The following is a 24,858-nucleotide window of genomic DNA, read 5'->3' as shown; positions in this document are numbered from 1 at the left end:
AATTTGAGTAGTCGTTGTTGTTATTATTAGAGCGCGTTTTATGTGTGTTAATGAAGTGGACCGTGCAAAGGCATGTGGCAGGGCCTGATCGGTCTGTCGCTCATAATTAGATGATTATATTTTGGCAGATATGTAAAATGAGGAAATAAGACTGACAGGCGTGATGCTATTCCAATGAGGAGGGTTGCTGGCATGTCTCTTATAAAGTCTTGCATTGACGTACTATGATGTAACGTTGGAGAAGGATCTTCTTATTAATAATTATGTTAGTCGGGAAATTTTTGGGCATATTCTTTAAGCCTTGACATAAAGATAGAAAAATCCTAAAGTCGCATCTGTTTTCATAGATGACGGAATCAGAAAAGAAAAACTTGATCAGAGGTTAACAAAAAGAAAAAAAACAATACTACTAGCAACAATGCAGCTATAACAACACTTAATTTCGTATTCATTCAGTGCCGCCAACGGACACATTTGAATGGCTAGCGCTGGAACGTTAAGGCATTCTAGGTCGCCAAACTTCCCAAAACAGAGTAAAAGACGGCGGGGGTGGTGGTTGGGCTAATGCATGGAATGAATAGTAAACTGAATATAGGAAAGGAAATAGCAAAATATCGTGGGTTGCGTTCATGTCGCAGCGGAGCGCTAACAGCGGGGAACAAAAAAACGGAGTAGCAGATATATGAATGTGCCTATGTTAAAACTAGGGATGTTATGAAGCTTCGATTCAGGCTCCGACCTCTAATCAACTAAGACTTCTGTTTCGAATATCAATTTCGACTGGTTTTAATTGGTGTCCCTACCGAATATATAACAATATGGCAGCAATATCCCAGATTGGTACCATTGGAATGCGTGCACCGGGCTGTAGTGAACTTGCAGTTGCCGTGGTGAGATATTTCTGGGGAATAGTGAATGACTGACGGTCTTCCGAAACCATTGGATTCACTAAAGCTCATCTAGCGTTGACGATTGGAGTTCTATTTGGTCATTATTTAATGGGAGTCTGTGTGGTACTAGAGGACTGTTCCTGCTGCAGCTATAAGCAGGATGAGAAGATGAGGTCATTACTTCATATCTGGCCCCCAGCGGGTTAGGGGGTTAGAATATACCCACGGCAGGTATGCCTGTCGGAAGCGCTTTCAGGTTGCCAGCGCAATATATAGCTTCTCCAAACCCAATTGTCAACCTCACCTATCCGTGGCGAATCCTGTTTCATTAACAGCCGAGGCTCTGGCGACCCCGAGCTCTTCATGGATCTAGGGGGTGGGAGGGCGGGGTCGCCTAGAAGGTCGCATGTGGTCATAACAAATTGTTCGCGAGATGGTCGGGCTTGGCACCGGAACGTACCGGATCTGCATCCGGCATAGGACTATCAACATCGATAACACTCCCCAAGGCCTTCGGGGACAACAACAAGAAGAACTTCATATCTGGATATCCAGCTTTTGTTAGAACTAGGCGAAAGTATTTCCTTTTCGGTTTACTCGAATCTCCGGAGAATTTATAAAAAATTCAGCTCAGTTATATTCGAAACCACATCGCCGTTACATAGCGATTCTTCCGGTAATTATAACTTATTTAGCCGTCGTTTTGTGGTGGTTGCGTGCTTGCCTACCTGAAGGTTCTGCGTTCAACACGCGGAAAAAGGAACACCACTATCTTTAGTTTTTTTCAACTGCAAATCGTTCTTCCAAGCGGGGTGGCCTCTCGGCTCTCCTTTGGGGAAAACTCCGAGTGCATTTATTTCATAAAAAGCTTCTTAGGGAAAATTTAGCTGCTATATACATAGATGCCATTCGGAGTCGCCAGAAAATCCGAAAATTTTAATAAAACATTACGCGAATTGGAAGATAAGCTCGGTCCAAATCCCTCAGGAGGTATATCGTGCCTCGTATTCATTTGTTATCCGGTATTTTATGTGGTATCACAACTGACCTTTATGTAGCTTAAGTGCGCTGTTTAAATGCCCTCGTCCAAAACTTGTGTTACGCACACTACCAAAGAATGGAGATACGTGCCTCCTATACACCTTTCTGCTTTGGGATCAGACTGCCAAAAAGCAAATTTGAAAACCCGACTCCGATTACAATTTCGATAAACTCACTTTCGTAGCATCCCTAATTCATCCACACATGAATTTTACGCTTTATTTTTGGGGTGCGGCCGCTTCTGCCGACTACCATACCAAACAAGCAAACAAATAAACTAAGTAAACCAACGGGAAAGACAGTCAAACAAGGAAAGTAATAAACGCGTACAAATAAACTGGTAAGTAAATGTACATATAGACATAAGTACACTTTGCCAATCAAAGGGAGGAACGACCAAAAATACAGTTGAAATCATTGCTATTTACAACATAAAAAAAATATTACATATAATCCATGAAGAACCGAAATGGTGGTTAGAAAACGAAATAAGTGGACTGATAAGACTTAGAAGTAGTTTAGGGAGAGAGGCATGGATACATCCGAATGCTTGAAGGAAAGAGGCACATGTTGGAAAGGGGAATGTTCCAGCTTATTTTTGTAACAACAACTATTACCCATGCTGGCAGTCCTTTTATGGATATATATCCGAAATGCTCCAATACTTCCGGTAACGACATGCTGATCGCAGGAGCAAAGAGTCCTTACATCATTCGGACTCATTAAAAGTCGCAGCTAGCGGTACTGGCTTAGCAATGCAGTTGTGTACAGCTTCTGAGATCATGTAGAAATCCTGGTACGAAAACAATATTCTACGAACGTCCAGTGCACTGCTAAAACAGAAAAAAATTACTTGGAAAACGCTATTTCAAGAGCCTACCAGTGCTCCAGGAAGTAAGGGAGTGGGATGGGTATGGTTAGGTTAGGTTGAACTGGCAGGTCCATGAGGACCTCACATAGACTGAATGAATCCGTAGTGTTACCAGAAGTTTATTCAAACTGGCCAAACTGAAAACCCTGTCAAAAACCAGGACCAATGTTATAAAATTACTCTGTCATCTTGGCAAATACAATAAGATTTCTAGGACCTATGCCACTTGCTGCTTTTATATATGACAGCTGTATCACTCCTAATAGCTGGGTCTTAGCCTGGCAAGCGCAGGGCACAAGCACAAAACGTGCCCGATCGTTTCCTCCTCCAACCCGCACTTCCTACATCTGACCAAGCGTAATATTAAGGCATGTGACGCCAGAAGGCAATGCCCAGTCAGAATACCCGTCATGAGTCTACAGTCCTCTCTTTTTAAAGAAAGAAACAACTTTCTTAATCTAAGGTTGTAAGACCTACACACAATCTTCGACGCTTTACATCCTCGCGCTTGGACCCACGACTTTCCCGCTTGGTTGATCATATGTACCTCTCGCCTTCTCTTAATCCCGCCCAATCTAATTGTGACGTCTACGGAGAAAGCTTCACAGGATGCGCCCTTTTTCGCCAGTTCATCCGCTTTTTTTTTTTCATTCCCATCTATTCCCATATGCCCTGAGACCGAATACAGATGTATGCTTTTCCCTGTCCCGATTCTTCCAGGGATTGCTTACACTGTAACTTACTTTTAGATGCTCTGCTATGCGAGATTATTGCCTTAAATGCGGCTTGGCTGTCAATATAAAAGTTTACATGGCTGCAGTTTAAGCTATTATTTTCCAGTGTTTCTACTGCTTTGGTTACGACTAAAACTTCCGCTTAAAAAACGCTACAGTGATCTGGCAGCTTGAAGGATCTGTTTATTTTCGGATCAGCACAGTATACCGCAGAGCCTACTCCTTCCACTACTTTGGAACCATCTGTTTACACACATATCGCCTCGTCCGCCATTTGAGCACCCTTGTGCCAACCATCAACACATTGTGGCTTAAAGAGCCCCCTCGAAGCGCAGATAGGGAATCAGGATACTACCTGTCCTGTAATTGATGACGCTATACTACTATGGCCGCATGGTCTGTGCTCAAGCTGCCCCGAGGCGCTGAGCCTCGTTGTAGTTGGATGGATATAGTCTGACAGGATTCCCACCAGGGCTTTTGAACATTTGTCAGTTTTTACAATATTTTTTATAATTCATAAAAGGTACATCAAAACCCTGTATAAGTGCTAATTGGAGTCTGAACGGTTTCGCCCCACTAACCAACCAATTGTTAGTATGAACAACCTAATACCGGGATTTCGAGCTGTTGTCTATATCACACTTGCAACTCATTTCTTCATCCAACTAGATACGATATTGGGTTTAAGGGCTTTCTACAACAGTTATTCTTCAACAAACAACCGACGAAATTATTACGGCTCCGACGTTAATTTTCAAAAGGCCCTAATAATAAACCAGAGTTCGCAAATATTGCTGAAATATTGTGACTGACTGACTGTGACGGCATCTGCGTTTGATTAGCAATCACGCTTACTAATTAATAAAAGCAAACACAGTCCAAATCGCAGCTCTCGTCACTGGAACAATAAGCTGCGAAAATATGAAATAATGCCATTTGCCTTTGTCAGTACTGCAACATCAAGTAATAAATAGCAACACAAATCGCGGATTTATTGACTCATGTTGTCGCAAAAATGGTTCTGTTGTGAGGGTGTCACAGGAGCTGTCAACACTTACAAGCTTTCAATGAAGCTCCGAAATATCAAAAAAAAAGATGTTTACTAGATAAATATGTTGCTAAGGTTTAAACCTAAATCGAACCGTGCACTTGCGTCTCTGCCTTTCTCTGAAGTGCATAAAAACGCACTTGGCCCTACTTTAAGCTCCACGTTGTTTTGGTTTTGCGCCATGATTCCTGCAAGAATTTTTCGTACTTATGATACGTAGGAAACCTACCAACGGATATTACTCGGTATTTGTCTTACATTTTCTGGAAAACTCGGTAATTCTCGTCATTAACACATAGGAGTCAAGTTAACCGGTTGCTCCTTCAAAAATATTTTTTTGTTTGTTTTCAGTTTTCTCAAAATTTTTTTTTCTACTTTATGCCTCACGAAACGTTAATCAACATTGGCAAGCGATCGCGCGATTTGGAGCAAGTCTTTGTTGCTTCTAGTACAAAAAAATTAGTTCACCAACCAGCTTCCAAAAAAAAAAATTAACAAATAATTTAACAATGAGAACAAACAACAATACAGGAAAACAAAGCAAAAGCAACGCCAACGCGCGAATAATCAAATGAACTCAACTCAACCGACAAGACGCGACTTTTATATAAATCGGACATAGAACACGAGCTTTTCAAATGATTTTGTTGCTGCCACAACGAGGGCTATGTGAAGACTGAAAAATCCAACTGAAATTGTTTGCGCTTTTGTGGCGCACGCAGTCTGGTGTGTGTGGTGTGGCATTGGTGGAGGCAGCAACAGCGAGCGGCAGCGAACTTTTAGATGGCAGAACTTAGCTATAGATACAAACAGCCGGCCAGCCAATCAACCACCCCGTCAACGGCGCCACCGCCGCAATATGCAACAACAACTGCATAGTCGACTGTTGAATGAGCAATGTATACAATTACGATGCGAAAGCGAAATCCAGTTCATACCATGTATGCTATACACCACGTCTTTCGCACTCAGCAGCTAGTTTGGAGCTTGGCTACACACACGATTGATTTGCCACAGAGCTAGAGTGGCGGTTAGGGGAGAGTATGAATGCGTAGGTCACAAAAAAAAAAAAACCAACGTTAAAGCAAGTATGCACATACCAGCATGCAGATGACATGTTGGTGGCTCGTAAGCTCAACCGGCTGAGTAGTTGCCTTGCTGGCTGCTTGACTAGCTCGTCTGCTTGTCTGTGGCCGGCGGAATGTTGATTGGTAGCAACCATGCACACGCACCGATGCCCATCAGCAGCTGCTTAAAATGCGCCATCGTTCGCCGATTTCATTTCCCTGGCAATTTTCCCGCGCTCACACCCAAACTCGCTGTTGCTGCAACCAGCTGACGTCCACTGTTATACGCAAAGTAATATACTTAATTGAACCTGGCAAGGGAACTCCAACGCTTACAATTCGTAGGCAATGCATTCTTCTTTATTCTTTGCATTGCACTTTGAGTTTTTTTGTATTTTTATTATAATTTTTTTCATTTGCTTCATTGCATTCAACATTTTATTTCATTTTAATTGTGAGTACCTCTTTTGGTCGGTCCCACATACGGAGGCGTAAGCACCATCAAGTCTACAATGGTTGCATCATTCTGATAATTAAATCCAGACACACACATTTGCTTTTCCAACTCAACGCTTAGTTTTTTTCTTTGATGGGTGACTTTTGAATGGCAGTGCGACTCCTAATCTTTAGCGAATAATGTGCTTGTTGGCGTGCCTTTGTACTTATGTTGGTACTAGGCCACTGGAGCGTAGGCGGTGTGGAATGTGGAGGGAAGACGACTGTCGCAGAGTATCAACGCAGTAACCAACCTAACATTTTTTATAGAAAGACCGGCCTCTTAAATGCCTTTTTGGCAACCCTATAAAATCTACAATTCCAGCCCCGCGTAGCTTTATGGAAATATGTAATCAGATTCCTGACGAGATTGCAAGAGAGAACTCTGAAACCAAAAGATAAGGCTACGTTGGAATTACTGAACTAAATTATGGAAACAGACCGACAGTTAAACTACACATTTGCTCCCAAACCGCCCAACCTTCCAATGAGGTGACTAAATACCATCTCCTTCTTGCGGTACTGGAGCAGAAGTTTTATGATTGTAACATAACACCATATAACTGGAAGACGATGTTGATAGGACTGTCCAGAGTCTACAAGGATTTCCTGAAGAAATATAAAGGGCCCAGCACCGACTTTCTAATAAAATTAGTATTTTGTTCTGTCAAGTGGCCGATCGCGCTTTATAAGTAAGCCATCGCGTCACTATCTTCTTATCGATGTTTTATCGATTTTGATGATCCTTTGCCTGTTATTGATCCGATATGTTCTGGAAAATAATACCATTAAGGTGCTGGCCTGGCCATCTCGGGAACGATTCGAGATAACCCCGTTGAATAATTAAAATGGACTCGCTACAGGTGGGTAGGGTTCCTCACATATATATGAATAGCGCTGGCAATCCCTTGAAGGGAATTGCGCTACACATCCACTTGAAGCCATCGCTTCGATATGAGCTGTAGTCAGGGGAAGACTTGGTAGCAATACACAGTGAGATATTCTTTACAGGGCTTGGCCGCAAAGGGCGGGGGGAGAGGGGGCGGGGGAATTTAACGAACTTGCAGAAAAAATAAAAGATGCTGATTTGTGAAAAATTTTAATAGCCACAAAAGTCTCCTTGGGGATGAAGCCCCTTTGCCGTACGACCTAACAGCGCCCTTGACATTTGAGCTAATTTTTAATACGGATGCGAATACAAATAAAGTTATTAGTAGCCTTAGCCCTCAGTTACATGCCGCACTTAAATGTATATAATTTCTCTATAATAAACGCACTTGATATTTATTCTGTGGTTGCGACTTTGTGGCTGCGTCTGTGGTTACATCTGATTTATTTTATTTATTTTTGTCTATTCTCTGTTTTGCTTTGAATATTCTAGTCATACTTCAAGGCTTTCAAGAAATTTTACTTACTAGTATAGAATGCAGCCTGACAATATTGATTCTCTGAAATACTCCCTCTTCCCCAATTCGATTGTTATCTTCACTGACTTATTTACGCAGCTCGAAGACTTTCGGGTTAAGTATTCAAATCACAAACGCAGAGATAAGCTTATTGTTTGTATAAGTACTTAGTTTATGTTTCCATGCGCGCGCTATGTAAATGTAAGGGATGTGCAGTTCTATGTATTTAAAGAACCGGTTCTGGCGAGTATGGTTACTCGCGGAGTTTCTTCTTCTGCAAGGGTAGGATAGTGTATATTGATAACGGGGTTCACCGGGCGCGTCTTGGCAAAGGCGTTCAGAGATTCTGTGTGGCTTTTGCCAAGGTCATCCTTATGCTTGTCTGGCTCAAACGGCTGTGAAGGCAGGTGCCGGATCTAATCATATTGCTTGTGGAACTGCACCCTTACCCCTCTTGGAGGTGCGGCTAAATCAAGCAGTTCGGAGTGGAAAAGTTCGGCAGGCATACAGTTTTGACTAGGCGACCACTTGCTGTTTACGTAGTTAGCAACGTTTCTTTATCTTTTTCCCAGGTGCTGCCGGTAAGCGACTTGAATATTTTGTTGCGGCTTTGAACTTTAGATACATTTTCGGTGTCATGTGCATTGAAGGTGAGAGTATTATCGAACGTTATCCCTAAGATCTTTGAGTGACTGACAGAATGAAGGTCCAATATTTGCGTCATCTATTTCTTCAAAGTTATAAACAGTAATAGTACCAGGTCGCACGAGTGGAAGAATCTAGGGGAGATACCTGGGGGTCAATTCTCTAACTGTGAAAAACTGAAAAATGTACACTCATTTAAAACTCATTTGCACACACAATTTACACTTTAAATTTTCATGCGATTCTGTAAATTATTGTGCACATTGTTTTGCCGAATGAGCGCTGAATGTAAAAGTAGTATGTCAGTGAGAAAATATTTATCAAACGCCATGAAAACAAAAATGTCATTCTGCAACAATGCATATGAGTTTTGAATGTCATAAAAGTGTACACTGGCTGCCAAGAAAACTCACGAAGTTTTTATCAGTGAGTTTTTTTGTTCACAGTTTTTCTTTACAGAATCAGAATTTCAAAGTTTACACAATTTCTTGTGTACACCTTAAAACTCACGAATAATGCGAATAGGGCTCCTGCCTAGAACCAAAATCGTCTTTTGGGAGGCCAGCACCTCTTGCTATTATCGTGCAGTTGCCGGCATAGGAACTATCGAATTTAAAAGAAAGAAAGATTTTCATAGAGAGAGGAAGAGTAAGAAGCATGTTATAGACAGAGAACAACTTTGGTGGTGGCAGAGGAAGATAGAGAAATAAGGGAAGATATGGAAGTACGAGGTTAACGTTATCAAAAGGGAGAGAGGGTAAGTGGGAAAAAGGAGAGGAGAGTAAGAGTGAGCGATGAAGTTATCTACTCGTCATAGGTTATAGCTAAATAAAATGGCTTCCTCAATTGAATAACTATTTCCGAAATTAGTTTTTCTGGCTTGTTGGTAATATATAAATATCTATGTATATTTTCTCAGTACCGATTCTATGGTTGGTGGAACAGCTTGTCTATTTTCTTTTTAATTTAATTTTTAAGCGTTATGCTGATCACTAAATATCCTTCGGCAATGTGTGCAGAATCCTGGGTCGATCACTTTTTTACATTTTGCCAGGAGGCATAAAAAAGATATTGCCCTAGAACCTTAGCTCACGTGTGGTGTCCTATGAAACCAAGATGTAATTCATGTCGGCCCTTTCCTTAAAGTATCCGGTTACTCGGAACCGGTTTGACAGTTTTGTGCATCACTCGCACAAATGTATCTGTGCGTTAGTGTACGATCTTAAGCTTATTTCTGTTTTGATTTTTCCGCTTTGTATTTATAAAACTTTAACACATTTGATTATTGCATCACTTCTTACTACATTTTGTAGTTATCTGTTACATTTTCTTTCAAAGTTTATTTATGTACCTACTTATTTTCACGCATATGTGATTTTATTTGTATTTTCGTTTTACTTATTGGTGTATCAAAAAAATTACTTTTGTGCTTCTTGGTTGGCTTTGAGGAGGGTTATCGATGTTGATGGCCCTTTGCCGGATGCAGATCCGGTACGTCCCGGCAACAAGCACTGTTAAGGTACTAGCCCGACCATCTTGGGAAGGTTTAAGTATGACAACATGAAATCTTCTAGACCATACCGCCCTCACGCATCCTAGATCCATGAGGAACTTGGGGTCGCCAGAGTCTCGGCTATTAAAGGAACAGGGTTTGCCACGGGTGGGTGAGGTTGGCAATTGGTCTGGAAAAGCTATAAATTGCGCTGACAACCCCTTGAATCAATTTGGATATTTTCTAACCCCCATAATCCGCTGGTGTTTCTTGGTCTTGTACGTTTGTATGCCAGTAGTATTGGAGCACAGGGTGCCAGAGTTGTAGTTGGTTACAATTAACGGTTTCGCTTAGAATAGAAACAATTAAGCGCTTAAAGCTTGTAATTTCTGGCAATGAATTTTTCTCTGTCCTAATTTTTGGAGAGAGGGCGACAACGCATCGGGTACCGATTTGTCCGTACTCGACGGCTGCCTTTTTTCGATATCAAATCGAAGACATTTTGAAAAAAAAATCGTTAACTTTTCTATATTAAATACGCCCATAACAAATTGGTGAAATTTCAATTTCAACAAATACAAGACTTTTTGATAAATTATCGATAACATTTCGATAAATACATAGTCGATAGATTTTAAATAGACACTCGATAAATTTTCGATAAAAAATCGATATCTTTTCGGTAATTTTTTATATATAACTTTTCACAACAAATTGATAACATTTTAATAACGTCAAAATTATTTTGAGAAATAAACAACAACTTTTTCATAAACAATCTATAAATTTTCGCTAAAAAATCGATAGTTTTTCGATAAATAACTAACAACTTTTTGGCATATCAATAACTTGTTGGTAGCAAATCGGTAAAATTTTGATAACAAATCCATGAGTTTTGATATTAAATCGCTATATCTTTGATAAAATATGAGAACTTTTCGATAAATAATCGAAAATTTTCGATTTAAAATCGATAACTTTTATCAAGCACAAATTAATAACACTTGGGAAATAAATCGATAAATAATCGTCTTTGCCAACAAACCGCTAACGCTTTCGTTCTGAATCTCTCATGCCATGAGCAAAGATGTTTATACATCAAAAATTAAATCAGCTCCCACTCAATAAATGAGCTGAAGAAATGTGTATTTACTTATGTACGAAAATTGTGTAATATGAGCCAATTCCTTATGCGCATGCGCGCAAATCACTTAAATACACAAATTAAATATGCGATAATTACATATCACCAGCAGCACTTTCACTATCAGTGCAATCAATCATTCGACCCACAACCTTTGTGCACGAAAGCTTAATCACTGGGCGGTTGCGCCTGCTCATTTTGCCACTGATCGCTGTTTAACACGTATCTCTGACAACTTTAATTTACTTTTAATCCACCAACCACATCAAGTTTGTTAGAGGGCAGGATGTTATCCATAACAAGATCAGCCAGTTTCAGCATACCGTTTGCAGCTTCAGGCGTTGCAGTCTTGTGGTGCTTCCTTCTACTTGCCAAACTGCCAACTCAACTACGAGCAGCTGGAACACACCAGCCATTACGTTCGCTACGATCACGTCATTGGCGTCCACCGCGACCACCCTGTTCTTATTATGAAATGTTGATTGTCAATACTCGGTACTGTGTTTCGCGTTGTCCCATTCGCTGTGTGAATGGACGCTGCTTTGAAGATGGCGTTTGTCCCTGCGCCGATTCCTATCAAGCTATATTCGTGCAGGAGTCATTGGTGTGTGCTGCTGAGTGCTTGCCCGGTTGCCAAAGTGCTGGTGGTTTCTGTGCAGCTCCTGATCTTTGTCTATGCAACCGCAAGGGCTATTATTTTGATGCGGTCGCGCGTCGTTGCCGTGAATATCACATTTTAAGTGATCGATGTTTTGGGTGAGTGAGTGAGTGCTAGTCTATTTTTTATGTTATTTGGCATGCAACTTTTTTTTCTCAGACGTTGCTTATACGGCACATGTACGGCAAACGGTGAATGCATATGCGCACAGGGATATGCTGTCCAGAATGCAACATTTGATCAATTATGCGCGCCAGTGTGCTTACAGTGAGTATGATTTATTATCATGAATTTACACAAAATGGTGGAAGAGTTAGCACAATCGGCAAAAACCTACAAGATGTTCCGTGCGGTCTCTGGTGAATGTGCAAGATGGAAGACAAAGAGGGAAAAGAGGAAGGATAGTAAATCAAACGTAAAGAGCGTAGGTAAGGAAAGTCAATTAGCTCGGTGAGTGAGTGAAATACGAGTCTGGAAAAGGGTACGAAGCAGATATAGTATGGGAGCCCTCTAACAGTACATTTGGCATTGGGAATTTTTCAGCACTTGGGAGCCGTGATCGACCGAACTGACCGGAGGAGAGAGCGCTTTACAAGAATGTTGTCCCTCGCAGAAAAAGGCAGCGATGGGCTGCAGACGATACGTGTCCTTTTAAGACGCGAAAATGATGGTGCGGGTCGATTCTCTTATCATGAATATTCTCCGCAATCTCGCGTACCGCGAACATCTGATCGACAGTATGCTTACCAGGCCTGAAGACAAACTTATAACGTCCAATCTGTACGTTGACTCTGGGTTCCAGAATTGAGCAATGTATGGTAGATTTGAAGCTTAAACGCGATATTAAACTTGCTGATCCCGAAGTTTAAGTGATCGCCTTTCTTGTGTATCTGCCATACTTTTTACCAACTTTTCACCTCCATACTTGAACGGCACTGCGGTTACTCCGTCGTTACCCAAATCCTTGTTAAAATTTCCGAGGGATATTGTCACTCCTACTTCGTCGTAGTCTGGCGGATGTACGTATATTCCGTCGTCAGGGGTTGGCGCTATCTAGAAATGAAAACTACCTTCCCTATTTAAGCATGCTCTGTATGTCGGTCACCATTTTCAAAACAGCAAGAAGCTGCACCGGGCTTCAAATCTTTCACCACCCGCCATGCTCTCCGATAAAATTTTCGAGCATATTTCCTATCAGCCAGCATCCTAAGCTCTTCGCACTCACGCCATTCGGCTCGGTACAACACATGCTTCTGCCTCTATATGCAGCGTGGCCTCGTAGGTGGTGTCCTTTTTCTCCAAGGCATCATAGCATTCCACATAGCACCAAGTGTTTCTCCAGATTCGCTATACTGTCCGTACCGGTGTTACATAGTGAGTTGGAAATATACTTCTACTGCTCGGTTACATCGTCAGGTCGAAGGTTCAGGTGAGAGAAGAGCGAGTTTTTCGACGGCGTACCTTTCACCGCACTTAGACTTGTTGGTTGTCAAAAGGTTGTGGGACTAGTCGCTGTTTGGACCTTGTAGCTTAAGTTATCATTCTGCCTTAACCGCCCCATCCATCATGCTTTCTAAATGGCGCTAAGTTATGCCTCCACGAGGATATCAACTAGATGGTCACCTTCTCTCACAATGTAGTCCTTAAAACATTAGTCCTGACTTACAGCAAAAAGAAAGGATAGCAGTCGAGGATTCTTAGCTGGTATTTAATTTTTGGTGTTTTTGCATGTTGACACCAACCGCAGCGTACCACTGGCGCACATACTTTGGGTTTAAGCCGCCTTTCACATAAGCAAGCCTTACTTAGCGCGGGAATATTCTAAGCTATCATAATCTATTGGACTTTCAAGAGCAGTTTGGGGTTTTCGCGCTCTTTATAAGGGACTTATTTAGGATTATCTTCGGCTTTATTTACGCATTGTTATGGGTCTGCTTTCAATGTCTATAAATATCCAAATATTTTGGTGGTGTTTCCAAAATTAAGTTGGACTATTTCGAGCTCATTTGAAAACTGTTTTCTGCTATATTTCGGCACTTCTTTTAGAATTATTCTATCAACTTCGGTTTCAGATCCCGTTTTCTGATAAAACATCGATTCATAGCGTAGTCGAAAAAGTTTTACTTTACAGACATACTCTAATCCATAACCATCTTGAAAACACATGTACACTTAAATGTACAAACAGCACATGTTAAAGGCAGGCCATTTAGCTATTTGCAATAAGAAATGCAACAACAACAATAATAAGATTACATGTATCAGCATCGATTGATAGCTTCCCTGCAGTCAAACGAACTAGTTGTATACTAGAAGAATACTAGTTTGGCAAAAAAATAGTTAGATTTCTGTCTTTTTTCCATATTATCAATTACCCGTCTCTGCATCAGCATAATACCTGTTGACAAACTAGTCATTATAAACAACAAAATCTTACCAGATGTCATACTAGTAAGTATATGCATCTAGTCGGACTCTGCGCCAACATTATACCAGATGCATACTAGTTATTCTTTACACCAATATCATACCAATTGATATAGTAGCGAGTTCTCCTAGCGAAAGTATTTACCGACTCAGTGCGGATTAGACTTAGGGCCTCCTTATGTTTAAATAGATCAACCGGCTGAGTTGAAGGTGCTGTATCTCACCGTATCGCTTACGGAGATGTTTCCTTATCTCTCTTGGAATAGTGCGCGGTGGTTGACTGTGTCAAGAGCTTTTGACAGCTCGAGTACCACGAGCATGTAATTGAGTTTTGGGTGTTTTAGTCCGCAATTTATCTGGATGTTAATGGCGTTTAGCGCGGTGGTAGTGATATGCATTTTACGGCAGTTATGCTGATGGCTGGTTAACCGAATATTTGCCCTTAAATGAGGGAAGCAGAAGGGTTTTCAACGGTTCTTTACTGGATTAAGGGATGATATCGGCATCACCCATTTTCAAAATTTGTTTAAGTTTTGCTCTTAGCTCAATCATGCCACTACTGAGGTAAAATATCAGTCAAATGTTGTTAAATACCATAGAGTTATTGCAAACTTTGTTAAGGTTTTGGGAAAATTGGACGTGGTCTTTAGCCGATTCTGCCAAATTTCAATGTAATCTCTTTAACGGCTTTTGATTTACGGCTTGTTAAACTTCCAAATTTTCTTTTTCAAAATTTGTTGAGATTTATGTTTTGCGTCATAAAACCAATTCACCTACCGAATTTCATAAGCTTAGCGGTCAGAGCTAGATAAATTCAATTCCATTACAGTAAAATTGGAAAAAGTAACCAATATCTGTTCTGCACAGCCCCAAAAAAATATCAAAATTAATTTCGTTTTTTTTTTGAGGCTCAATTACAAAAAATTGTTTGTTTGTAATTAAAAAAAAAAAAAACTACTTTGCGCAATTGTAATTTATTTCGCAGTAGTTTCGAAAGGAATGGGAAATGTAATCAAAATATCTTTCAATTATATTACAAGGAATGGAAAAAGTACTTTCGAATTTCCCGCAAAGGAGTTGCGAAAGTAATTGAAAAACAACAAGTTAGTCTGTGTAAAGAACTTACTCCGGTTGATGTGGGTGACTCTTCGGGTCAGACTTTTCATTATTTCATCAGATTTTTCTTGTGAGTGCTAACTGAAGGCATTTGGAAACACCAATGAATAACAAATCATTAATATTTTTTTTACACTAAGAATTTTTCAATTACTTTTGCAATTCCTTTGAGGAATGGTGAATTCTTTATTAATTTTGGCATTCATTGCAATGTAATTCGAAAATTCCCAATTACATTTCCAATTCCTTTCAAAAATACTGGGGCTGAAGTAACATTTGAGCAAAGTATTTGTTTTCAATTACAAACAAAAACTTTTTTGTACTCGAGCTTTAACAACCAAATTACTTTTGGTATCTTTTTTTGAAGAATTGAAATGTTATCAATTTCTTTGCTGTGGAGGAAAGGAATGTATTACTTTTCTCAAGTACATGTAATGGGGAATTGACGGTAATTGAATACCTAAAGTAATCATTACTACCCAGCTATGTTAGCGGCATTCGTTTTTGGATTAGCTCATTTTTTCCATTTTTCAAAATTTTCGATATCGAAAAAGTGGGCGTTGTTACTGTCCGACTTCGCTCCTTTTCAATACCAATCTATTTTGTATCTAGATAAGCCCGTATACGAAATTTGGTAAAGATATATCAATATTTGCTCAAGTTATCGTGTTAACGGGCGCACATTCGGACGGGCGGACAGACAATCAAATTCTTTTTCGATACTGCTGATTTCGATATATGGAAGTCTCTTCCATCTCGATTTCTTTATACATTTCCTTATACATACAACCAACCGTTATCCAGTCAATGTTATAATACCCTGTGTACAAGTACAGCTGGGTATAAACATGCGTTAGTTAGCTAATGCTCTTATGACCAAGGTGTTTTATCATTGGCACAACTATTCCGTCTGGGCCTATGGATTAAAAATGCTTCGCCCTTTTAATGGCTTTTTTAATCTGCAGAAGTAACGTTGGGGTTGTTGTTGTTGTTGTTGTAACGATAAGGTTACTCCCCGCAGCCTTTGGGGAGTGTTATCGATGTGATGGTCCTTTGCCGGATACAGATATGGCCAAAATAAGCTTCCAGTCTTCCCTCCCTCCATGAGGAACTTGGGGTCGCCAGAGCCTCGTCTGCTGGTGAAACAGGATTCGCCGCGGATAGGTGAGGTTGACAATTGGGTTTGGAGAAGCTATATATTGCGCTGGAAACCTGAAGGGTTGCGCTACACAGCCCCTTGAATCTGGTATTTTAGTCGCCTCTTACGACAGGCATACCACCGTGGGTATATTCTGACCCCCTAACCCGCTAAGGTAAGTAACATGGAGGTGTTATGTGCGCGTATTTGTGGGTGCTATCTGCCCATTGCCTTGTATGCATTGGGAATTGCCGACAGAAAGCGTTAGTTAAAGGTTACGTTAAAAGTTAAACGGTTTTATTGAAAACAATACTTACATTAAATAGTAATAATACTAAAAGAGAGAAAATAATTAGATAGGTCCTAGGTACTAGTCATCACACTCCTCATCAATCTAGGGCGTTGATCAGACAATTAAATAAAAGCGTTGAACGCGTCAAATTTCTATTGATAGTCATAAGTGAGACCAACTGAACCTTAATCAGGTTATGCTACGCCTCACATTTTCAGAAATTTCACGCGCCCAACGCTTGTATTTAATTGTTTGATCAACGCCCTAGATTGATGAGGAGTGTGATGACTAGTTCCTAGGACCTACCTAATTATTTTCTATCTTTTAGTATTATTACTACTTAATATAGGTATTGCTTTCAATAAAATCGTTTGACTTAAAATTTTTTTTTAATTTATTTTATTAAACTGAAATTTCACTAGCAAAATTTGAATTTATGTGCTCCAAAGTATTTTGACGTCTCTTCTAACGGGACTAGAATTTTTATACTGAAATTTCACTAGCAAAATTTTAACTCATGTGATCCAAAGTATTTTGATGTCACGTCAACCGGACCGTATATAATATTTGTTAAAAGAGCCAAATCGGACAGACAAGTAGGAGTTTTTTGAATATCTCAATTTTTGCGACACCTAGCGTGGATTTTTTACTAAAGCGGTTTCTATTTCTGTATGTCAAATATGAGCCAAATCGGACCACAGATACGATTTTTGTGAATATCTCGATCCATTCGCCACCTAGCGGCGATTTTTTTCATAGGTCGCTTTCTATTCATGCATGTATTACGTGTTCCAAATATGAGCCAAATCGGACCACAAATACGATTTTTGTGAATATCTCGATCCTTGCGCCACCTAGCGGTGATTTTTTTCTTATTATTGCATTGTCATCGGGTTCTGAACTATATTCCAAGTTTCAAGCTTGTAGCATATCGGGAAGTTACTTAAATTTTAATTACAAAATTTGCGCTGGCCGGCCGGCCGTGCAGCCTGTCAAGTCAACCTAAATAAAACCGTTTAAAAACACCTTGTCAATGAACTACTCAAATAATAACTAAGTAGTATGAATAACCCCGAAAAATTCTAGTCAATGAACTGGCATGTTTGCTGACTACTTTGCCTTTTGACTGCAGGGTTATTGAAGTAAGACCAACGGACTATTTTTATTGCTATATAAATAGAATAGATAAATACGTTAAGCAAAATTTGTATAAAAGGCACTGTTTAAGAAAAATCAAAGGCAGATTGTAAACGAATTTTCACTCGCGATTTATCTTTTATTGAATTAAATTTTACATTCACTTAAATCAATTTCTTTTTCCACCGCCATTGGTGGAGGAATTAAAAAAAAAAACATATTTTTGTACAAATATGTACCTTAACGATTATCGCTTATTGCACCCCATCCGAGGTTAGTAATAACAAAGTGTCGAGTTAAGAGTTCCGCAAAGTTTCTTAAAAATTGTTTTCTTGCTATTTCCAGAGATTGTGGTCAATATGGATTTTGTTATTTGCCGAATATGTGCACCTGTCGAAAGGAAGATTATCACTATGAATATGATGGAAAATGTCATGCAGACTATATACACTTGGAACAATAACAATGTTAGAAATACATTTTTGTATGAATGATATTAATAAATTATTACTACGAAATATTTTTTACAAGTAACAAATAAGAGTAAAAATATTTCTTTCGTTTTCAAAGAATCGTTTATCAATTATGTGTAAATATATCTTAAATAAACTCAAGCAGAAGAAAGATATCGTCGGCGTACAAGCAAAAGTCACTAAGTCCATTTGTAGCATCTGAGTTAATAACAACAGCCTTAAAAATGAACAATTTCCACATGCAAACCTCATTAAGTTCATTTGAGCATGGAAAACTCATTTCATACTTGGGGTTTAATCATTAAGTCACATGCAAGCCTTTCATAAAGCAAAAGTCTGACGGTTAGTGTCAGGGTGCAGAAATGGCAGAACATACCATACACGTGTATTTGGATGGTTCCAAATTAATGGAAGGGGGTCAGCTCTGCTGTTAACTGTGTCTATGCAGAAATAAGTAGACCCTACAGGCTGCAAGAATACTGCAGCGTCTTTCAGGCGGAAATTATAGCGGTGAAGAAAGCAGAAGAAATTTTGGAGGAAGCGTGCGTGAAGGGATATATTATACCCCAGCGTAGACAAAAGAGATCAATCGCAGACCACTCTATTTTGGGACTAACCGCACAATTTTTTGCTGACTAAGGAAAGATCTTTACACTGGTATCGGACTCACTACTGTCCTGGAGTAGTCTAGTTACTCCCTACCTACTCCCTTATTACCTAACCTACTCCCTCCATTTGTTTAACAATGAAAGAGGTAAGAATCCGGATACTGAATGACCCGCCGATGCTTTGAGTACAACGTAACTTAAACTTTCTTTTTCCATTTTCGAGTTGTCTGTGTTTACAGTCTACTTCCACTTGTACGTCCCTCCCAAACCCTCATATTTTTCCTCCCTCCAAATATAGCTTATATCCTCTACTTGGCAATCAACAAATGCAGTAATATATTCCAAGTGAGACGTTGAGTCAGTCTTGACACCACTAAATTGTCCCCTTGACAGGTTTTCCAAAACCATAATGAGCAGATATGCAAAAAGAAAATGAACGTTTCTAAGGAGCGCTGCTCACTGCAGCTGATATTCCTAGGCATACTAGTCTTTGCGTCTTCCCTGATTGTTCTTTTTGTCTAGCGCCTTGCTCCAGACAAAATCGTAGATGTACATACCCTAAAGCTGAAGACATTGATGCTTTATCGGTAACCGTATCGGTAACCTTATAACAGCTGATTCGACCAACCTTATGGGAATAAATGCAATCGATTATTGGTGCTGCTAAGGTCGTAACCGTATCGTAGCCAACCAATTGGTTTTTGGTTTACCGTCGTAACGATAAACAGCTGATTACGTTAGGGATACGACTACAGCGATACGACATACGGCACCAATGACTCCCGCTTTAATAGGATACGGCAACACTCCAAAATTGATTCCTCAAATGTAATACACTAAAAAAGCTTTCCTTGGTTAGGAGGCGAGCACTATACCAAGATATTTGAATCCAAACTACTGCAGAGCTCAAAAGAACATAAAAAGAAACTATAGAGGTTTTTAAAGCAAAAATAATGTTACATCAATTTTAAAAATGGGCAGCTGAATAATCAAGTTAAAACAAAATAACGATTTCGGCTGTATTTGCAAAGATTACAAAAAATCCTTTTTTCCGAAATTCTCTCATCATAAGCTTCAAATTTTGGGACGGACTTTTGCAACTTTTTTTATTTCGTATGGGGACCAACCCAGTCTATTGGACATGTTTTGGTAAATTCCTTTTTTCATCGGGGACATTTTGAAATCAAGACCATTTTACTTATCTCGATTCGCTCATGCCGTTGCGGCCATCCGTTGGGCGACTTTAATTAATATACTCTGTTACGCACAGCTGAGTATACAAAATAATATATTAGTCTCTCTGCAACCACGAAAACTTTACGTAAATGCGCAGGTCACAACTATAGTTGACTCACTGTGCTCTTTAAAGCAACTTCATTCATCATATAGTACCTCAATTTTATTGTAGTCAATAAAAGATACATTCTCGTATCACACTCAATTATGAATATGGACTCAATTTTCGTGCACTCAAACTCCCGACCTGCACTCATTGCGTACCCAAATAATAAAATTACTCACAGTTTGAGAGTCTTGACAATTAGTTTGCTATATGAAATACTCACACAATTGCACATCACACGCAATACTAGGGTAACCAGTCGCGTCAAAAGTCAAGAAATCCCGGTCATAGAACTCCATGGTTTCGGGATTTGTATTGTGCGAAAACGAAACATTTGGTTAAGCTGCTTGTCATTTCCTTTTTTGGTATGAATAGGTAAGTCGAGTTAAAATATTTCACAAATATGAGAAAATATCGATGCGAGCGACAGCTCCGACGAACGAATCGTGTCTTTGTCATTTCGTCTAGTATTGGTATTCTCTATCATTTTCGTTCTGTCCTTACGTTTCTTATGTAATGTCAAAAAGAAATGCGAAAGCAATTGTCTAATGATATGGTGTCATCATTTAAGAAAAGGCAAGCCGGGAACGATTCATATATCAGGGAGGCGAAATGAATATTTGTCTCGTGATAGAGAATGAGGCCCCTGATGGTAGCGTGCTCCGCCAGCCACACCGAAGATCCTGGGTTTACGCCCCGGGAAAAGCAACATCAAAATTTTAGAAACAAGTTTTTTTAATTAGAAGAAAATTTTTCTAAGCGTGGTCGCCCCTCGGCACTGTTTGGCAAGCACTCCGAGTGTATTTCTGCCATGAAAAGCTCTCAGTGAAAACTCATCTGCCTTGCAGATGCCGTTCGGAGTCGGCATAAAACAAGTAGGTCCTGTCCCGCCAATTTTTAGGAAAAATTAAAAGGAGCACGACGCAAATTGGAAGAGAAGCTCGGCCTAAAATCTATTCGGAGGTTATCCCGCCTTACATTTATTTATTTTTTTTATTAAAACAATTTTCCTGACCCACATATCGACGTACCAAGCGAAAACTAACATTTAAAATGAAAGACTTGAAACACGAACTTTTTCGTTGATATTCGGAATTTGTTTGCAAATGCGATCAAGTTATTGCAACTTGTAAAGACATCAAAACCACATCACAAGCTTTGAATTAGTAATTTTTGGAAAGTATAGACTAAGAGCAAGTGGCTAACCACCAGCCGGTTAAAGACCTTACAACATAACCGCGGCAGGTATGCCTGTCGTAAGAGCGGACTAAAATGCAAAATTGATTCAAGGGGTTGTCAAGCGCAACTCTTTCAAGAGGCTTCCAGTGCAATTTATAGCTTCTTTAACACAATTGTCAACCTCACTTACCCGTGACGAATCCCGTTTCCGTAGCAATCGAGGCTCTGGCGACCCCGAGTGCCCCATGGAACTAGGTTATGAGGGCGAGATGACCTAGAAGGTTCAATGTGGTCATATTTAACCGTTCACGATATGTCTTGGCTTGTATCTTAGTGGTGCTTGTTACTGAAACGTACTGGATCTATATCCGGCAAATGCCCATCAACATCGATAACACTCCCCAAAACCTTCGGGGAGTGTCCTTATTCCTGCAACTACAAGTGGCTACACAAATTCGTCAATGTTTGGCATATACAAGGAAAATTAAAAAGTTTCTTGAGCGTTTTCTTGTTACCTGGATATCAAATAAATCCACATTTTCGAAGGTTTTTCGTGCATGGATTTCCAAGCAGGCTATGAGAATATTAGTGTTGCACAACTACATGCCAGAGCAGTAACACAAATTACAAAACCAGCATAGCCTCCATTTGTTTCTGCGTACATATATGAAGGTATATGGACAACAGTATTTTTACTGACAACGACATCAACTTCCTCATTAATTAATAGTGCGCTTTCCTGTTGGCATTTCCTACATGGTCTTGTTCTGTAGAGACAAAAGGACCTACACGCCTACACGTGCATTAATTTATTTGAAAATTACTCACTGACCAAACAACATTTGTTTAGCATGTGCACAAATTTTTTTCCATTTGATTAAAAAAAGCTCTTAAGAAGTTAGACTAGGCAACGTTTCTTGGACTTTTGTTTCAAAGATATCAACCACAAAATGTCTAATTGTCTGAGGACCTCTTTGGTAGCCCCCTCCATGTTTGCATCCATATATCACCCATTTAGCGAGCAACCATCAAAAGTAACTGGCAGTCAATCGTCTAGGCGACTTTGGTAGTTTTCGTAACTGATGCCAAATTGACAGCCACAAGGGTGATCAGCGATTGCTCCTCGTGTCACTCAAACCTAAACGGATGTGTCCCTTTGCTCTGCAGCTGAATATGGATGTTAATAGGTATATCCTCTATGCCTGGCCGTCTTCACCTACTCGCTTAGCATGACGCATTTGAGGAGTCTTTAAGCGAGAGAGACATTCGTTTTTTCTGAAAACTCGTTTTGGTTCAATGGCTCGGCGAAACCCGTCCCAATCCTTACGAACCGGATAACTCAACTAGATTTCGTGCAGTCAAAAATGCTTTGAAGTCGACAAAGAACGCCCTGGGGGTTCTCCCGGATTACGTTAACCGTGATTATCAATTTGTCGTTTTTGAGGTTCTTTACCAACTCTTGGCTTCCGCCTCTCAATAATCGAGTGGATTGACATGTGGCATTGGGCTCCTCATCTCCATCGCTATTTAGCAGTGATGAGAACTGTTCCCTCCTTATTTAAGCATTCTCTGTCGGTAATCACGACGCCAATATCTTTTCCGCAGCACACATTTCATCATTCACAAGATTTTCTGTTAGAGTTTTTGTGCACTATTAGTATCAGCCAGAATTTCACTCATCAAACACACGATACTATGAACTCTTCGCGACACTATAACGCTTGCATACACCGCGAACAGTGAAGCCCCTTAGGTAGAGTCTTTCATTTTCTAGATGGTAAGATACTGATGTTGTTGTTGCTGTGGCGATAAGAACACTCCCCGAAGTCTTTGGGGAGTGTTATCGATGTTGATGATCTTTTGCCGGATGCAAATCCAGTACGTTCCAGTAACAAGCACCATTAAGGTCCTAGCACAACCATCTCGGGAACGATCTAGTATGACAACATGAAACCTTTAAGGCCATCACGCCATCCTATTCTCCAGATCCATGAGGAACATGAGGTCGCCAGGGCCTCGGCTATTAAAGAAAGAGGATTCGCCACGGGTAGGTGAGGTTGACAATTGGGTTGTAGAAGCTATAACTCGCCGATGACAAGAAATGTATGACACGAATTTTTTGTGTAGTTTTATTGATGTTTATGTTCCTTTTTTAAGAAAATAAAAGTAGTTTTCGGAAAATAGCACCCGACACTCGTAAAACGATTTCATGCGACCAGCTTGAACCATGTACCTCTCCTTCTCTATTTGGCTTCCTCTCGTACAATATGGCAGCAACATATCTAATCGCTTTTAAAGGAGAAGATATTTCAATATGGTTCCCTCGACGACCAAAACAAATACATCCGATTTTTATAAGGGATAGAAATATCTGTTTTTATTTTTACTAGCCGAGAATCAGCATCATCCATCCTGTATAAATACTAACACAGCACTACCTATGTTTATAAAAAAGGGCACGGAGTTAAATTAAAATGTGGGTTTTATTCACCATTCAAAACTTTAAACTGTAAACAAAGTTATGCAAATTAATGTAATTATTGTTTAAAATAAGCTAAAGATTGCGCGACGGCGGTGGGCGAGTAAACTGCACTAATGATGCGGGCACGAACGATGCGTAAAGGTTGGTAGTTATTGATAAACTAAAAAACTGAGAGTGAGCGCGGTGGTGGTTGGCAAGCCACAGCTGAGCTGCACTGCCTGCGCTTGGCCGCACTGGCCGGGTGTTGCCAGACGGAGGGGGCGGACTTAGTCCGAAAACTCGATCATGTCTTCAACATGCTCCCCCCCCCCCCCCCCCCCCCCCCCCCCCGCCCGACGCGTTGGTGGGTTAAGGGCGGCATCAACCCTGTCCAAGGCCGCCCGTGCCTTGGCTACTAATTCCCGTATTTTGTCGTCTTTGTGACGAGCCGATCGGTTTTGTACCGCGCTCTGGCGGTTTTCCGTGCGGGCTCGTGGGGTTGCCCTGTCTCTTCGTCGGCTGTCGTTGTCCTGGCTTCCAGCATGGTTGTTCGGTCGAGCCCGGTGGAGCAAAGTATGGTGGCCGAGGGAGCATTTTCGGCAGCTGCTTGGGGAGTCGCACGCCCCGGTGGAGTGTGAGATTGCGAGGCAGTTGAGGCAGTGCCGGTGGGTTTTTGCACATTGGTATCTCTCCTCGGGTTTCATCGCTAAGAATGCCCGGCACTGTCTCAACACATGTCGTTGGCCACAGAGGCGACACTTTGGTCCCTCAGTGGTTCTGCGGGTCCTGCAAAGACAAGAAAAGAAAAATATTCGTATTTGCAGGCATGGGTGAGGGTAGCTTATATATCTTTTTCAGATTGCTAGGGTCATGAAACAGAGGGTACCAGAGGTAGGGTTGGCATTACTAGGCAGTTGGTAGCACGCACAGTTTGGCAATATTTCGGGTTATTAGTCCGTTTTGTGTTTTGAGTTCCACAACTCGAACATGGTTATCCGATCCAGGGTGTAAAGTGATTACCCGTCCCAAACGCCATTCGTTCGGGGGTAGTAAATCATCCTTTACCACGACTAAATCTCCAACTTGAATATTGCGTTGAGGGCATTTCCATTTGTACCGCTTATGCAGCTCCTTGAGATACTCGTTCTTCCATCGTGTGCTGAATTGGTGGTGAAGCACTTTCAGTTTCTGCCA

The 24,858-nt window shown here is 40.5% G+C and overlaps 2 protein-coding genes across 10 annotated transcripts in view; one reads left to right on the top strand and one right to left on the bottom strand.

Moving 5' to 3' along the window:
• The window catches only part of LOC137245055 (LHFPL tetraspan subfamily member 2a protein), a 28,920-nt gene extending 23,672 nt beyond the window's left edge, over positions 1 to 5,248 (bottom strand). For 3 of the 9 annotated variants that reach the window (XM_067775076.1, XM_067775075.1, XM_067775078.1), the window contains exon 1: positions 4,814 to 5,248. The gene's annotated coding sequence lies outside the window, so the exon portion shown is untranslated. Of the gene's footprint in view, positions 1 to 3,545; positions 4,173 to 4,813 lie in introns of those variants that run through there. The other 6 variants (XM_067775074.1, XM_067775077.1, XM_067775079.1 and 3 more) reach the window with 5 other exon arrangements.
• A 5,871-nt stretch (positions 5,249 to 11,119) lies between these two features.
• LOC137246094 (wnt inhibitory factor 1) lies at positions 11,120 to 18,190 on the top strand. The gene is made up of 3 exons (XM_067777188.1): positions 11,120 to 11,589; positions 11,651 to 11,758; positions 17,947 to 18,190. The coding sequence occupies exons 1-3, from the start codon at positions 11,120 to 11,122 to the stop codon at positions 18,062 to 18,064; spliced, it is 696 nt and encodes a 231-aa protein (XP_067633289.1). The 3' UTR covers positions 18,065 to 18,190.
• Positions 18,191 to 24,858: the final 6,668 nt, after the last annotated feature.

This window comes from Eurosta solidaginis, chromosome 3 (genome assembly GCF_040869045.1).
Source record: "Eurosta solidaginis isolate ZX-2024a chromosome 3, ASM4086904v1, whole genome shotgun sequence".
NCBI lineage: Eukaryota > Metazoa > Arthropoda > Insecta > Diptera > Tephritidae > Eurosta > Eurosta solidaginis.
Note: the sequence above shows the minus strand (reverse complement) of the source record. Positions and strands in the feature narration are given on the sequence as shown.

Excerpts from the sequence above, each read along its gene's own strand:
- LOC137246094 (XM_067777188.1), top strand. The coding sequence starts at position 11,120 with ATGTTATCCATAACAAGATCAGCCAGTTTCAGCATACCGTTTGCAGCT. Across the intron at positions 11,590-11,650 it reads TTAAGTGATCGATGTTTTGG|ACGTTGCTTATACGGCACAT; the intron begins GTGAGTGAGTGA and ends TTTTTTTCTCAG. Across the intron at positions 11,759-17,946 it reads TGCGCGCCAGTGTGCTTACA|AGATTGTGGTCAATATGGAT; the intron begins GTGAGTATGATT and ends TGCTATTTCCAG.